Source organism: Mercenaria mercenaria, chromosome 5 (genome assembly GCF_021730395.1).
Source record: "Mercenaria mercenaria strain notata chromosome 5, MADL_Memer_1, whole genome shotgun sequence".
Lineage (NCBI taxonomy): Eukaryota > Metazoa > Mollusca > Bivalvia > Venerida > Veneridae > Mercenaria > Mercenaria mercenaria.
In genome coordinates this window covers 78,891,345-78,905,121 of record NC_069365.1, presented here as the reverse complement: position 1 = coordinate 78,905,121, position 13,777 = coordinate 78,891,345, and the positions used below count along the sequence as shown (strand labels likewise).

The window sequence follows — 13,777 nt, the reverse complement described above, 5'->3', positions numbered from 1 at the left end:
CTGTCTTACGGACAGCTCTTGTTAATTCTCGTATATACTGCAAAAATCGCAAGTATGTGTACCTTCAGAAACTGAAGAAATCAATACAAGTAGAATCTGTTTTGTGTCAATCTTTATTATTTTTATTTCAAATATTAGAAATATATTAATAAAATTTAAAGACAAACTTAACAATTAAATATAAGAGTAAACAAAGAATTGCACCATGTATTTACTGCACATCAATCATTAAATAGAAATTTTCTGAATTACAGTCATGGTATAACATTATTTTGTTGCATAACATCCATTTATAATAGAGCGCAAGAAAAATCATGTGACTGATAAAAACAACAACAAATATTGCACATATTGTGGTACTGTTCAATCATTGTACAGTGAAACCGCTTTAAACCAGAACCCCTGGATACTTAACAAATAATCAAGACCTTCGAGTGGTTTGTCATCTAATTTATCGTGGTTCAGAGTTCAGATGCGCAGGAACTGAACCACGGGGTCGTTAGCCCAAGTGGTTAAATACTGAAGCATCTGAACTCTGAACCGCGGTAAATTAGACGGTAAGCCACAAGAAAACCTTGATTGTTTTCATTCTTACATGTTCAATAAAGTATTTTCGTGAAACTTATGCTAGGCTTCATTTATTCGAGTAGTAATGAACCGGACATCATGCAGCTCTCTTACTGGTCCACGTCTCAACCGTTGTTTATCGCAGAATATACAGAATTTCTTCTTTGTTTAATTGGCAATTAAACAGAGCCATGTTAGAATGATATATATGCAATCTGATTCTGCGGCCCCAAAATATGGCTTTTTTCCTTCTTGATAATTTGTTGAAGTATCACAAATCAGCTCTTATCACAAAGTTGAAACTTATCACAGATAATGGAACACAGCTTTAACCTTTAGCCTGCTGGTGGCAAGTGATTCTGCCTTTGTGACCAGTGCAGACCAAGATCAGCCTGCACATCCGTGCAGTCTGATCATGATCTGCACTGTTCGCCATTCAGTCAGCATCTTTTTTGGTAAGCACCCCTGTTTTCAGTTAATGGTACTGTCCAAATTGAAAGATGGACAAGTTCATTGTAGAAATTTAGCAGGGTAAGGGTTAATACATTTACATAAAATGTTTGTAACAGAGAATAATGAAGACTAAATGAAAACAAGTGTAAAGATCAATGATAGCCCATAAATCAAAGTAGACTTAATATTTCCGATGGGGTCCTGTTGCCCAAAAATGAATTACAAAAATAGTAGAAAGTGAATATGATTCAAATATCAAGTCTGCTCATGATAAAGGGGTAATGAAATTTCTACATACAGATGAAACTTTAAGGTATATAACTGACCTTAAAAAAAAAAGATAATTACCATCTACACAATAATAACGTCTATTCTGAAGGTATCGTTCTCATAGCTTGTTATACCCTACTAAAAGTAATACTGACTCGAGGACAGAGCCAAAAACTCATACTGACTTGTAGGAATATCCAGACACACTAACATGTTAGCATACAATTCAACAGTGATGTTTAACAATGTGACACAAATACACAAGACATCAAATTACAAGGAATAAAAATGCCATCTTCTGCAAATGTTTGGATCTGATAACCCTTTTCACAAATAACCTGCAAGTTACTGATCTTGATAATAAACAACTATGCATCATTGTTTGGGGTTGTTGTTTATGCAATTAAAAAGCTGTATATAACTATTTCTCCAAGATTACTCTCATGCCAAATCACATATGACATTACACATATGCAAATACGAAATCTATGTAGATGATAAATCGTCCAAATGTTTTATTTTCCAGGAACTATGACAGCTTTGACAAAATTTCCTTTCTCCAATTTTCACAACTTTATCAGCTATGTGCAGGACCTGTTCCATTGCCCCATGAACCCCATGCATGACATATCAGCAAGTATACCATAGAAACCAAGGTTGTTACTAACATCATTGGAAACCCCACTCTAAAAATAGGAAAAAAGAACTTGTCAGATAGATCTATATGAAGATATGAAAAAGACACCCATATTTGTTTACTAGTATTCACATATATAAGAGAGACAGTGACTGGCAGGAAGGACTACAATGCCATGGATCTGGGTCCGATTCTCAGTTGTGACTGTTGTCTGGACTAGTGTAATTAATTAAACTGCCACTGTTTCCTGCAGTATTGGCCTAGTCTGGATGCTGGAGAGGTAAATATGGCACATGTTATAGGATCAATATGAAATAAGTTGTTCTTTCCATCCCAGGTGGGGACTTCCATCTAACAGCTTCACTAAACAGAAATGTTTACCTTTATTCTTGTAACTCTACTCCTTTGCCCAAAAGGTATTACTATGAGTGAACATGCTGGTATATTTAAAAAAAAAAAAAAAGATTACTTCCTCACTTAAGATTATTTAATATTTAAAGAAAAAATCTGTAATACAGTGTTCTGTGTTCTTTATTTTCTTGTATTAATATTTTTTGATGTTTCTGTAGGAACTAAATTTCTCCTGCATCAAAATATGTCGCACCATATATATATATATAACAACATTCCAAATGGCCGCTAACTTCTTATAATGTTAAGTTTGAATATAACTACACATGTAAACATGAAGTGCCCTCCAAAAGTCTGAATACAAAGTAGAAGTGAACATGTTTTAATAGAAATACAAGACAAAATTCAATCTACAATAGTCTGAAATGAACCAGAAAAATCAACATTAACTTTACATTCAAAGATCAAAAATCCATTAATTTTATCATCAAGAAATATATTTTTTGGCCAAAACCACAAAATTAAATCATTTCACTATAATTAATTATGATATTCAACATCATGAATAAATTTATTCATCAAAATACATGACTGTTAACAGTCTTTTTCCATTACAAAGAAAACAAGAGCGCCGCCAAGCAGGGCAATATACGCCCGAAGGGTTACATTAGAGGATGGGTGCAAAATTTAAAGAACTTGACTGTTGAAGCCCAAAGGACAGGAACAACAAAGGGAAGAAATTCCCCAAAAAATTCTAAGTCCACAAAAAAATCCTTACCAGGTACAGGTATGTCAAAATACACCTTAAAATTGGAGGTACCATCCATGTTGTACCAAAAAATAGTCTCGGTTTTTCCCTACGGCCAATAATAAAAAAGTTTGAAAATAAGCTATTTATAGTAATATAAAAGGGAAGTAATTCAAATTTTTTTTATTGTAAGTGAACAAAAAAGGGATCTGCCAAACAAGAGGGTCATGATGACCCTGAATCGCTCACCTGAGTATTAAAGTTTTTTCCTATATATTAAGACTACGTAAAACTTGAGAGACCCCCGGGGGCAGGGCCTCTTTTCACCCCAGGGGCATAATTTGAACAATTTTGGTAGAGGACCACATATCGTCTCATTATGGTAAACATTTATGCCAACTAATTTGAAAATCCCTTCATGGATGGCAGAGTTATGGACCTGACACAAAACAAACCATGATAACCTTTGACCTGTAAGTGTGACCTTGACCTTGGAGCTAGGGGTCTGGATCTTGCGTATGACATGTCGTCTCATTACGTCGAACATTTTTGCCAAGTGATTTCAAAATTCGTTTATGGATGGAGGAGTTACAGCCCGGACAAGAATTTACCGGACGGACGGACAGTGCGATTTTAATATGCCCAACTTCAGGGGCATAAAAAAATTCATATGTTCTTAATTTTTTCAGTTATTTCCTTAATTTTGATCTCTTGATTACAAGCTGTAACAGACTTTACCCGATTTTGCAGATCAGTAATTGCAAAAATGATATTTTACCTGAAGAAGTCGAGAAATGAAAATCCGTAACCATGCTGTTCTGCTATACCAGCTGAAACCACATTTGCTGAGGCCCCGATCAGTGTTCCATTCCCTTAAATAAGATGATGTAAACATTTTCAACGAATGGATACACTAAACAGTACGTAAACTGCAGATAACAACAATTTTCCATAGTCCTGTAGGATCATGATGTCCAATGATAGGGATTATGAGAGAATGTGTACATTTCTTTACCATAAACAAACTGAGGCTGCCAAGATTTGTTTAGTTTCCTTCTGTGCTTCCAATATAGATTTGATTGACCATCACAACAATGGTCTTTAACTGCTTTTGTTACTGACAGGAAACCAAGGAGCAAAACAATATACCCCCTCGTATTTAAAGGGGGGCATAATAGTCTAGTTTCAGTAAATTCAAATGGGGGCATAATAGTCCAGTTTCAGTAAACTGTAACAGGCTGATAGTTCAGTATTATATTGCATGCAGTATAGCATTGGTCTAGTAGTTAAGATGTTGGCTTGCATGTCATGGGTTTGTGCTCCAATGGGGTCATGACCCAATAAAATCTGTAAAATGATCCTTTGGAAGCACAGAATGCAACCAAGCAGAATAATAGCAGACTCGGTTCGACTGAGTCTGTTCACGAGAGGTAATGAAATGTGCAACACCTCTCACGCCCCCTAGCACTGGTTTAAGCGGAAATCTTACACATATATTGAATGGACTCCATGATCCCAAAGGACCAGAAAATATAACAACCTCATATGACATCAGTACCGGATTTTTTCTGAGGAAGCAGATTAAAAAATAATCAAAACAGCTTTTAAAAGCTTTCATCAAAATTTAGCTTAAATAGATTAGTATAAATTAAGACTCAAGTTTCACTTGTCTCAACTCTTTATTGATTCATTAAGTTTCTACCTCCAAGACAGGCCCCAAATGCAAGCGCTAAAATCATTGGCAATAGTGGAATCCCTACGTCTTCATGCACTGTGATCAATATAGGTATCTGAAAAAGGTGAACAAGTATAGCATCAACACATATTGTGAATAATCCAAGTTCTATGAAAATTTCAATTTGTTGCCTACCAGACATGGGTTTTCAGTGTATTTGAAAACTCCATCTTATATACAGGGTGTAAAATGACCATCATGATGTAGATAAATTTAGTAGATTTGTGCAGTAATCTTTATACTTTTACTTAAAACAAGAAAAAACAAAATGGAGGGGGAGCAGGGTGGGTGTACCCGGTGATGGTGACAGGATATGAACGGTCCAGAAACTAAATGAAATTTAAGAAAAAAAAATTTTTGCATGAGGGTGGGTATGCTTATATGCACTCTGCACATCGTCTCATCACCACTTACCTACATCTTAAGTCAATATCTTGAATGGTTAATAAGTTATGCTCCTGACACAAAATAAAACTGGTAAATTTGTTCATGAAATATGATGGACAATTTTGACCTTTGAACTCAATTTGTGACCTTGACCTTTGGCCTATAGAGCCGGTTTAATTGCTCTGCACAGCGTCTCATCACCACTTACCTACATCTTAAGTCAATATCTTGAATGGTTAATAAGTTATGCTCCAGACACGAAATAAAATGGGTAAATTTGATCACGAAATATGATGGACAATTTTGACCGTTGAACTCAATTTGTGACCATGATCTTTGGCCTATAGAGCCAGTTTATTTGCTCTGCTCATTGTCTCATTGCCATCTACCTATCTGTCAAGTTTAAAGTTAATACCTTTAACAGTTATAAAGTTATGCTCCGGCAACGAATTATGACTGATAGACATATAGGTGCACGTGCCATCACATAATATGGCAAAAATCAAATACCTAAATGACAGTTCCTCTGTGCTCTTAAAGTGTATTTCTTGATTAATAAAATTTTATTTTATTTTACGAAAAGATTGTTACATTATCGTGCAGGTCAGGTGACAAAGCAAAACTGGAACTTAACACTGTTGCTTGTCTTTGAAACACTGACATATCTCTTGTTTAAAGACAATGATTTCTCTTGTTTGTTTAAATAAAGTAAGGAAATCATGCTATAATGAAAATCATTTGTTTGATTTTATTCTTACTATAATCTTTTGAACACAGTACGCAAGGAAAGGAATCTATTACCAATAGCAGTTGTGAATCTTTCTGGTTCCAAGGGAACTGTTTATATGGTAACCCAGCAGAGCCTTGTTATTGGCTGAACAGTTATTTCCTTCTAAATGGATATTTCCATATAACCATACAACCAGTTAAAGAATCATTCTCTTACTTTTGTTTATCCATCAGAAGCAAAATTAAGCTTTAGGAGTACATCATGAAAACACAGAAATATTTGCCTTAAAAGTTTACCTGACCATTACATGTTCTACTGCACTGTCCCATACGATATACACTTAAAATATTCTTGAAAAAGTTATCCCCCTTTAAACAAACTACATTCCACCTAGTTATATGTACAGTTCAGCACTGGGACATTATTGCAAATGCATCAAAGTGAAGATGAGTAAGTTCTTTGAAAATGGTGTGTTTTTAAAGGCATTGAACTGTCTGAAAGTATGGCCCCTTTATGCAGTCCTTTCCTAGAATTCAATGTATATACCAGTAAATAAACATTTGTTTTGTAAAGTAACATACCTTTTTTACATGCTTTTCAATTTTCATGTGAGACAATCCTTTCTTTCTACGATATGGTGTCATTTAATTTTTTTTTTCTAAAGGTGTAAGGCTAACCGTTAAGAGAATGAATACACTTTCTTCAGCTTTGATTAAATTGGCTATACTGTTACTTTAGTGTAGAAAATAACTTCTTGACTTTTAGGTGAAAGCAGTTCAGAAGAGATTCTCTGTTCATTAAATTATAGATTTAAAAAGACATTCAAAACAAGACTTACAGATCTGTAGATTTACACACTCTTAAGCAAGCAAGCAGGAAAAGAAGTAACTAAAAGAGCTGAATGCAGTGGTTATAAGGTATTCTACAGTATAGGGATAATACACGTTTTACTTGACCTTCAATAGTGACCTTGACCTTTGACGAACAACCATGGGTCATTTGTGTGACATAGTGTAATCATGGGGAACATTTCTGTGTACCCTTCAATGCAATTAAAAGTAATGGAGCAGGAATAAATTTTAACATGACCCTGAACAGTGACCTTGACCTTTAAAAGACAAGCATAGATGATGTGTTGACACATTGTCTCAATATGGGGAATATTTGTGTGTACTACTAAGATAATCCATCAATGCATTTAACAGTTATTGAGCAGATACCATTTTTACTTGACCTTTAATAGTGTTCTTGACCTTTGACCTACAAGTATAAGTCATGTACGTGCATAATCTACATATTGCCCTCTATTCACATACCAAGTTTTATGAACCTAATTTGAATATTTTTGAGTTATCATAGGATCCAGATTTGCAGACAGATGGAGGGCATTCCTATTATATATATATATAAGTCCCCTCCGGTGTTCCACCCATAGGGGACTAAAAAGTAGTTTTTATGCAAGAGTAGATACTTATTTCAACACAATAACTTAAAACTTTACAAACTTAAAATTTTACCATAGCTGTTGTGAATGGTATGTTATCTATGAAACTAGAAGCTATTGCAGACACCCACAGTATCAGTATGATTGCAACAAGAACTTGTTGGTCCTGGTTTACATCTGTCAAAATACTCTTCACTCCTCCACCGATCCAGCTTATCAGACCCAGTTCTTTCAACCCCTAGAAATAACAAACAAATTAAGTGAATTGGTATCTTCCACCAAAAGGGATATGTGTGAACACTTTTAAATGCCTTTTCTGCCTACAAGAAGCAACTGTTTCTTTCCGAACAGATCAGGAGATGTCACTTTAACCCCAATGTCTGAATTATTAAAGTTCCTCATTTCTAAAAAAAATACTGAATAAAATTCTGCAGTAAAAAAGCAATGACCTTGACCATAGCAATCTAAAATGCAAATGAACCTAATTAAGTCTCTGTGCAAGGTACCTTTGTATCATATTTAGTTAATATGTCTTATTTGAAATTATTAACAAATAATCATTTTTTTCCTTTTTTGGTTAACAATGACTCAACACTGACTAGAACAACTCAAAATGCAACACTTGAACCGAAACATGGTTTCCTTAAAAGTCCCCTATATACCAAATTTTGTCACAATTTCTCATTCCTAACTAATTTGCTAATAAGCAAGGTCTACTTCATCTTTGGACATTGTTCCAAAAGAAAAGAAGTAAATGCAGGTAGATAAAATTAATTTTGGTAACAGCTCACTATTTGTGACATAAACAGTCATAAAGACACATATTTATGTATGAAAGATGAAAAAAATTCAGATGAACTGGAACAGACTCTAAGAATATCAAAGATCTATTAAATAAGAACACAGAAAGAAATCTTGCTACAGCTTATGGTGACTGAATGAGAATTCATTCAATGATGAAGTGAGTTTCAAGAGGAACTGGGTAGTTTCACTAATGTTGCTTAAATTATTTGTTACAGAGTAAGAACAAATGGCTCACCTCCATAAGAGAGAAAAGAGCAGCAAAGAAGATGAGTGTGGACCATTCCACCATATGTATGATAGTCTCCAAGTCCTGCATGTCCGCTAGAACCATCAACAATATTGCCCCCATAATAGCTATCCAACCTGTATAATGAAAACTTTTTGTTTACTGTAAAATTATCAAATTCTGTAAGTAAACAATTTTGTGGTTTTGACCAAAACCGTTGGTTGGCAGAGATATGAATTCATGGAGTTCAGCTTTTTAAAATAAAAGTGAATGGGAATTTTAACTGTTTGTAGGGATTCAGTATTTTTTTTGGCCATTTTTGGGGCCAAAATTCGGCCCCATTCCCCTGCCCAAAAAGTATGTTGTTTTCCCCTATCTCTGAATTTTTTTTTTTTTTTTTAAATATCCCAACCAACAAAACCCTTTCTAGATGTGTCTGATAATGTAAACTGTACCATTTAAAACATGAGACAGTATTGCTTTTACCACAACACAACTTTCCCCCTTGTTTAGTGGTTATGTCGCAATTTTACCCTCCTCATGCCACCATTCCCAAATTTTTTTTTAAATTACTGGAATTTAATTTGGGGGATTGACACAACCAGTACAATTAGTTTTCCACAAATATTAATCATTTTACAGTATTTACAAGAAACGTGCTATAATAGTCAAATGTAAAGGCTGAGACAGACATTTAAGCAACATCAGTGATCAGCCCTGTTGCTATTTTAAGCTCGACTTTTCTCAGTGCTTGACTCTGAATTAGACCTTTGCCAGTAAAAAAATTCCAAGTTAAAAAGGGACCTAACCCTGTCAAAATTCAAACCAGAGTTATGGGAACTGTGTCTCCTGGTGTAGACTTTGATAGTAAATAACTGTTTTGAGTTTCAAAACAAGAGCTTTAATAGTAACAGAGATATTTGACTTTATCAAATATTCTAATGAAAAATTCTAAGTTAAAAAGGGGCATAATTCTGTCAAATCAAAATTCAAACCAGAGTTATGGGAATTGTTTCTCCTGGTGTAGACTTGATGTAATAAGTTGTTTTTATATTAATCAAGTCAAAGCTTTGTTAGTAACAGAATAATTGACTTTATCAAACTTTAACCAAAATTCAAGGTTAAAAAGGCCATATTTGTCAAAATAAATCAGAGTTTATGGGAATTGTTTCACTGTATAGCATTGATGTAAATAATATTATTTTAGTTTCAAGTTCAATATTCTTTATGATAGGATAATTACTTATCAAAACTTTAACCAACAGCGACGCCGACACCGGGGCGAGTGCAATAGCTCTACTTTTTCTTCAAAAAGTCGAGCTAATAAAATGAAGTTAAGGTCAGTAGAAACTGATACAGACTCTTTATCTAGATAACTTTTTAGGTACAGGAGCTATAAAGGTTTAGCTTCTTTGTTGCTTTTAGGCAGTCACGCCTTCCCTGTTTCATGACCGTATAAACCAGTATTACATGTAGCTAAAATTCCTAACCTCCAAAAATAAATGGGAAGAGAATCCAACATCTACCAGTATTAACTGAATGAATAATATTGGTGATTAACGAATAAAACACTCAAGGAATAAGGGAATTAATAAATAGCAAATGGATAAATGAATAATTTTACCTAATCCTAGGTGCATTCCAGTAATGAAAGAATGAAGGAAGAACAACAATATGACAGCTGCTAGTACTATCCCACTCTTCACTAATAAAGCTTTGTCTGTGATTTTATGCTGAAATGATTACATCATCAATGTATCAAACTCCTGGCACTCTGAAACCTTCAATTAAGTAATGTAAAGATGATTTCTTTCTTCTATTTTGGAAATATTAAATGCAAGTTCATTTCCTTTTCTAATAACAGAATAAATATATTTTTTATTTCCTTTTGTAAAAGTACTGCTGTGTTTTGCATTTTGTGGTTTTGACCAAACCAGCTATTTTGTTTGGACAGATAGAAAATACAAAGAAATTCTATTTGTATGTTGCAATCTGCAATAAGTATAACAGAAACTGTAATTAAGCAAGTGGACCTGTAAAAAAAATCGGCAATTTCAATTTTGTTTTCATATTTTCATCATTCTGTCATTGCGTTGGCCATAATGTAGCCAGTATGAGAAATCGTTTCCCTAACACTGGGAATACCAAAATAATGTAGGGAGAAAACGTAATCAAAGGGAGATTACCAGTTGTCATAAAAAGTTAATAACCTTAACAGGACGAAAACTTAAAGGCCTCTGTAGAAACAATGGCTTAATACCTTCTTTTCAAGTTCACTCAACATTTCTTTAAAATTTTTCTGTTTTCTTCTCCTGAAACAAAAAGAATATTTAATCAAACTGTGTTGCAGAAAAGATTAGGAATAAGCCATAAAGAAATTGTACTATTTGATGCACCTAATCCATAACATCTTTCTTTTTTTTTTTGTGAATTGTGGCTCAATTTCTGCAAGATCCAGATATAAGCTATACATCATTCTAAAAGGTGGTAGTAGGATCTTTTTGAATTTTTTAACCTTTAGCCTGCTAAATCTCTAAAATGGACTGGTTCATCATTCAATTTGGGAAGTACCATTTATTATTTGAAGGGGTGTTCAATGAAAATTTACTGACTGAACAGCGAAAAGTGCAGACCATGATCAGCCTGCATGAACAGGCTGATCTTGGTCTGCACTGGTCGCAAAGGCAAAATCACTTGCCACCAGCAGGCTGAAGGTTAAATATCTTGAGTAATGTGAAGTTTATTACTTAAGGATGTACGAGTGTTTTTTTCAGGATATCCGCCATTTTGAAAAATGTTTCTCCGAATATTGCTTTCTAACAAAGGTTTTGCCAAAAATTAATGTACCATTTAAACAAATAGATTCTACTTTTTTTTTACCCTTATTTTTGGCTGGTATTTGCCTAAAACTGAGGTAAGATTGACAATGGGGTAGGGGTAGGTAATGTCAAATATCTTTTAAAGTAGATCAGGTTTGGTTTTGAAATTTTCCTGACTGATACATATAATGATAAGCTATAATTGAAATAAAAGTTTTCAAGATAGCACACTATAGTATCTAGAAAACATATATTAAAACAAAAAGAACAAAAAATATCAAAATTCACCAATTTTTAAGTTTTTTCTTAATAAATCTCTTAGATGCACGGTGACCCAAACCTTTTTTCATTCCATTTTGAAGCATATTGTGTGTCATTAAAGCTGCAAAATATTTTGATAATCTTAACGTCAGATTTTTTTTTGTAGATCGAAATACGTTTTTTCCATTGACAATAAAGTGGGTGGGGTAATTATGTCAATATGTAAAAATGAAAGGGAATTATTAGTGACATTTATACTTATATAATACTGGCATCACCTTGTATTCATATTAACCTGTAACACCTGAAATCCCTATAAGATTAAGTGGGATATTATATGTTTTATAAAGTATCACCATTTTTCTAATTTTACAAAATTTCAGAAATGCTTAAGCAGTGGGTGAATAAAATGCCCAATAAAATTAAAATGAGTTCGGTGGCCTATTTCTTTTCTCCTCTTGTTTGTCTTAGAAGCAAATGTTCTTCAAGCTCACAAAGTATGAAAAGATTCTTACCGTTAGAAAAAATTCGCTCCTACATCCTTAAGATGCATTTTTGCAACAGCTTAAATGGGAAATCACAATTTCAAAAAAAGTCTTCTGCAAATGTTTGCATTAAAGTCTTGTTTTTATGTTTACTAAGATATCATGAAGATTTTGAAATAATCCATTCACAAAAAAAGTCAAAACAGAAATTTTACATCTTATTTGTGTTCAAATATGATATCGAATGAGTACAGTGACTCTTCTTATTCTTTAGTCAAGCTAAAACAAATCAAAAGGCTATATATATTGTACATACTTCATTTTATAAATCTGTTTAACAAGTTTATTCTCAAGTTCTGCAACTCTCTGTAGAAATATAGCCTGCATTATCTTCTCCTCCCTAGATATTGCAACAATACGTTTTGCTGCCCTTCTCCACATGTCAATCTCGTGTCTTAGCTCTGAAATAATGGTAACAAATTTTTCCTCATTATATCTGAATAGTCATGGCCACTGTCAGCCTCTAGAAGCTGAAGTGTAACACTGCTTTATTTTAATAGGAGACTAATTTATGAACCCTTCCTCTCTGGCATCTGCTTGATGTGGGTTTATTACCATTTTATAATAGTATTTTATGTCAGTTAACCAAACAAATTTTCCTGGATTATTATCTCGAACTCAATTATCTCAAAACACTGGCTATCTTGAAGACAGGTTAAGTCCTGTCAAGAAATCAAAATATAATATTAAGTCAAATTTCGGTTATCTCGGAGTAAAATGCTTGATCCCTAGGAATTCGAGATACCAAATTTCAACAGTTACTGTACTTATGATTTCACAGTATACATTCTGTAATTTTCTGTTCAGTCAGCATTGAGATCATGATTGTGCCAATATAAGTTTCATTTTCTGTTTGTTTTTGTTTAGAGTAGCACTGGCACAATTTAGATTACTGTCAAATCATTAATATTCATTGGGGACTAATTTTCGTGGATTTCGTGGTTGAGTCAATCCACGAAATTTAATCCCAACGAACAAGTAAAATCCCCATTCACTTTATATTCAAAAGTTGTAATCCAAAAATTCATTTCCCCACGAAATTGCCGTTTTCACCAAAACCACAAAATTTCATGCCCACGAAATTAAATGATTTCACAGTATAGGTTGACATTTCCAGCTTTTGATGGTTGGGAAAGACTCCAAAGTGCCCCTCCTGGCACTGTTTACCATGTCAGAGAACAAAATTCACAACCTCTTGGATAGTCTGATTCTCTCCCTTAACTGAGAAGCCTGATTCTGAATACAATCTTGCCACTGGTCAAGTTTGAGATTAATTTCAAAATCAGCCAAAGAAAATGTTGATTTTTTTAGACTGGTATCAAGTTTAGTTTTATAACCTCTGACCCTTGTATACTTCATGACTAGGAACATTTCATCACATTACCTGTAATCTCTACAGGATCTTTGTTCTCTAGATCTTCCATATTCCTGTAGAACAACCTAAGCAGCCCATAGCCCGCCAGAGACACAAATATTATACCCACAATCATGTGACCTGTGAAGTTTGAGAAACCAATGTCCTGAAATATTGAAGCAGAAAAAAAATCATTTATATGTCCCATATGAATGGTAATGACTACAAAATTAACATGAATAGGACAGAGTCCAGTAACCCAGGCCAGTAACTGAAAGCAAGCACAATTGTAACTTGGGCTATGCCGTATTAACCCAAATATAAGATAGTTGTGCTACTAACCATAATTCTTTAATAAGAGAATAATATTAGGTACAAGTCAAACCTGGCACAAAAATTTGTCAATACCTGAATCCATTGCAAAACAAATTGGGATAAAACTAGAG

The 13,777-nt window shown here is 33.8% G+C and overlaps 1 protein-coding gene across 5 annotated transcripts in view; it reads right to left on the bottom strand.

The window, feature by feature from the left end:
* Positions 1-95: 95 nt before the first annotated feature.
* The window catches only part of LOC123557713 (P protein-like), a 44,156-nt gene continuing 30,474 nt past the window's right edge, over positions 96-13,777 (bottom strand). For all 5 annotated transcript variants that reach the window (XM_053544081.1, XM_053544083.1, XM_053544084.1 and 2 more), the window contains exons 13-21: positions 13,362-13,497; positions 12,234-12,378; positions 10,613-10,664; positions 9,977-10,085; positions 8,362-8,489; positions 7,396-7,560; positions 4,729-4,816; positions 3,805-3,898; positions 96-1,976 (exon numbers count right to left, since the gene is read on the bottom strand). In XM_053544081.1, coding sequence (XP_053400056.1) covers positions 1,868-1,976; positions 3,805-3,898; positions 4,729-4,816; positions 7,396-7,560; positions 8,362-8,489; positions 9,977-10,085; positions 10,613-10,664; positions 12,234-12,378; positions 13,362-13,497 — 1,026 coding nt within the window. In that variant the 3' untranslated portion in view covers positions 96-1,867. The remainder of the gene's footprint in view (positions 1,977-3,804; positions 3,899-4,728; positions 4,817-7,395; positions 7,561-8,361; positions 8,490-9,976; positions 10,086-10,612; positions 10,665-12,233; positions 12,379-13,361; positions 13,498-13,777) is intronic.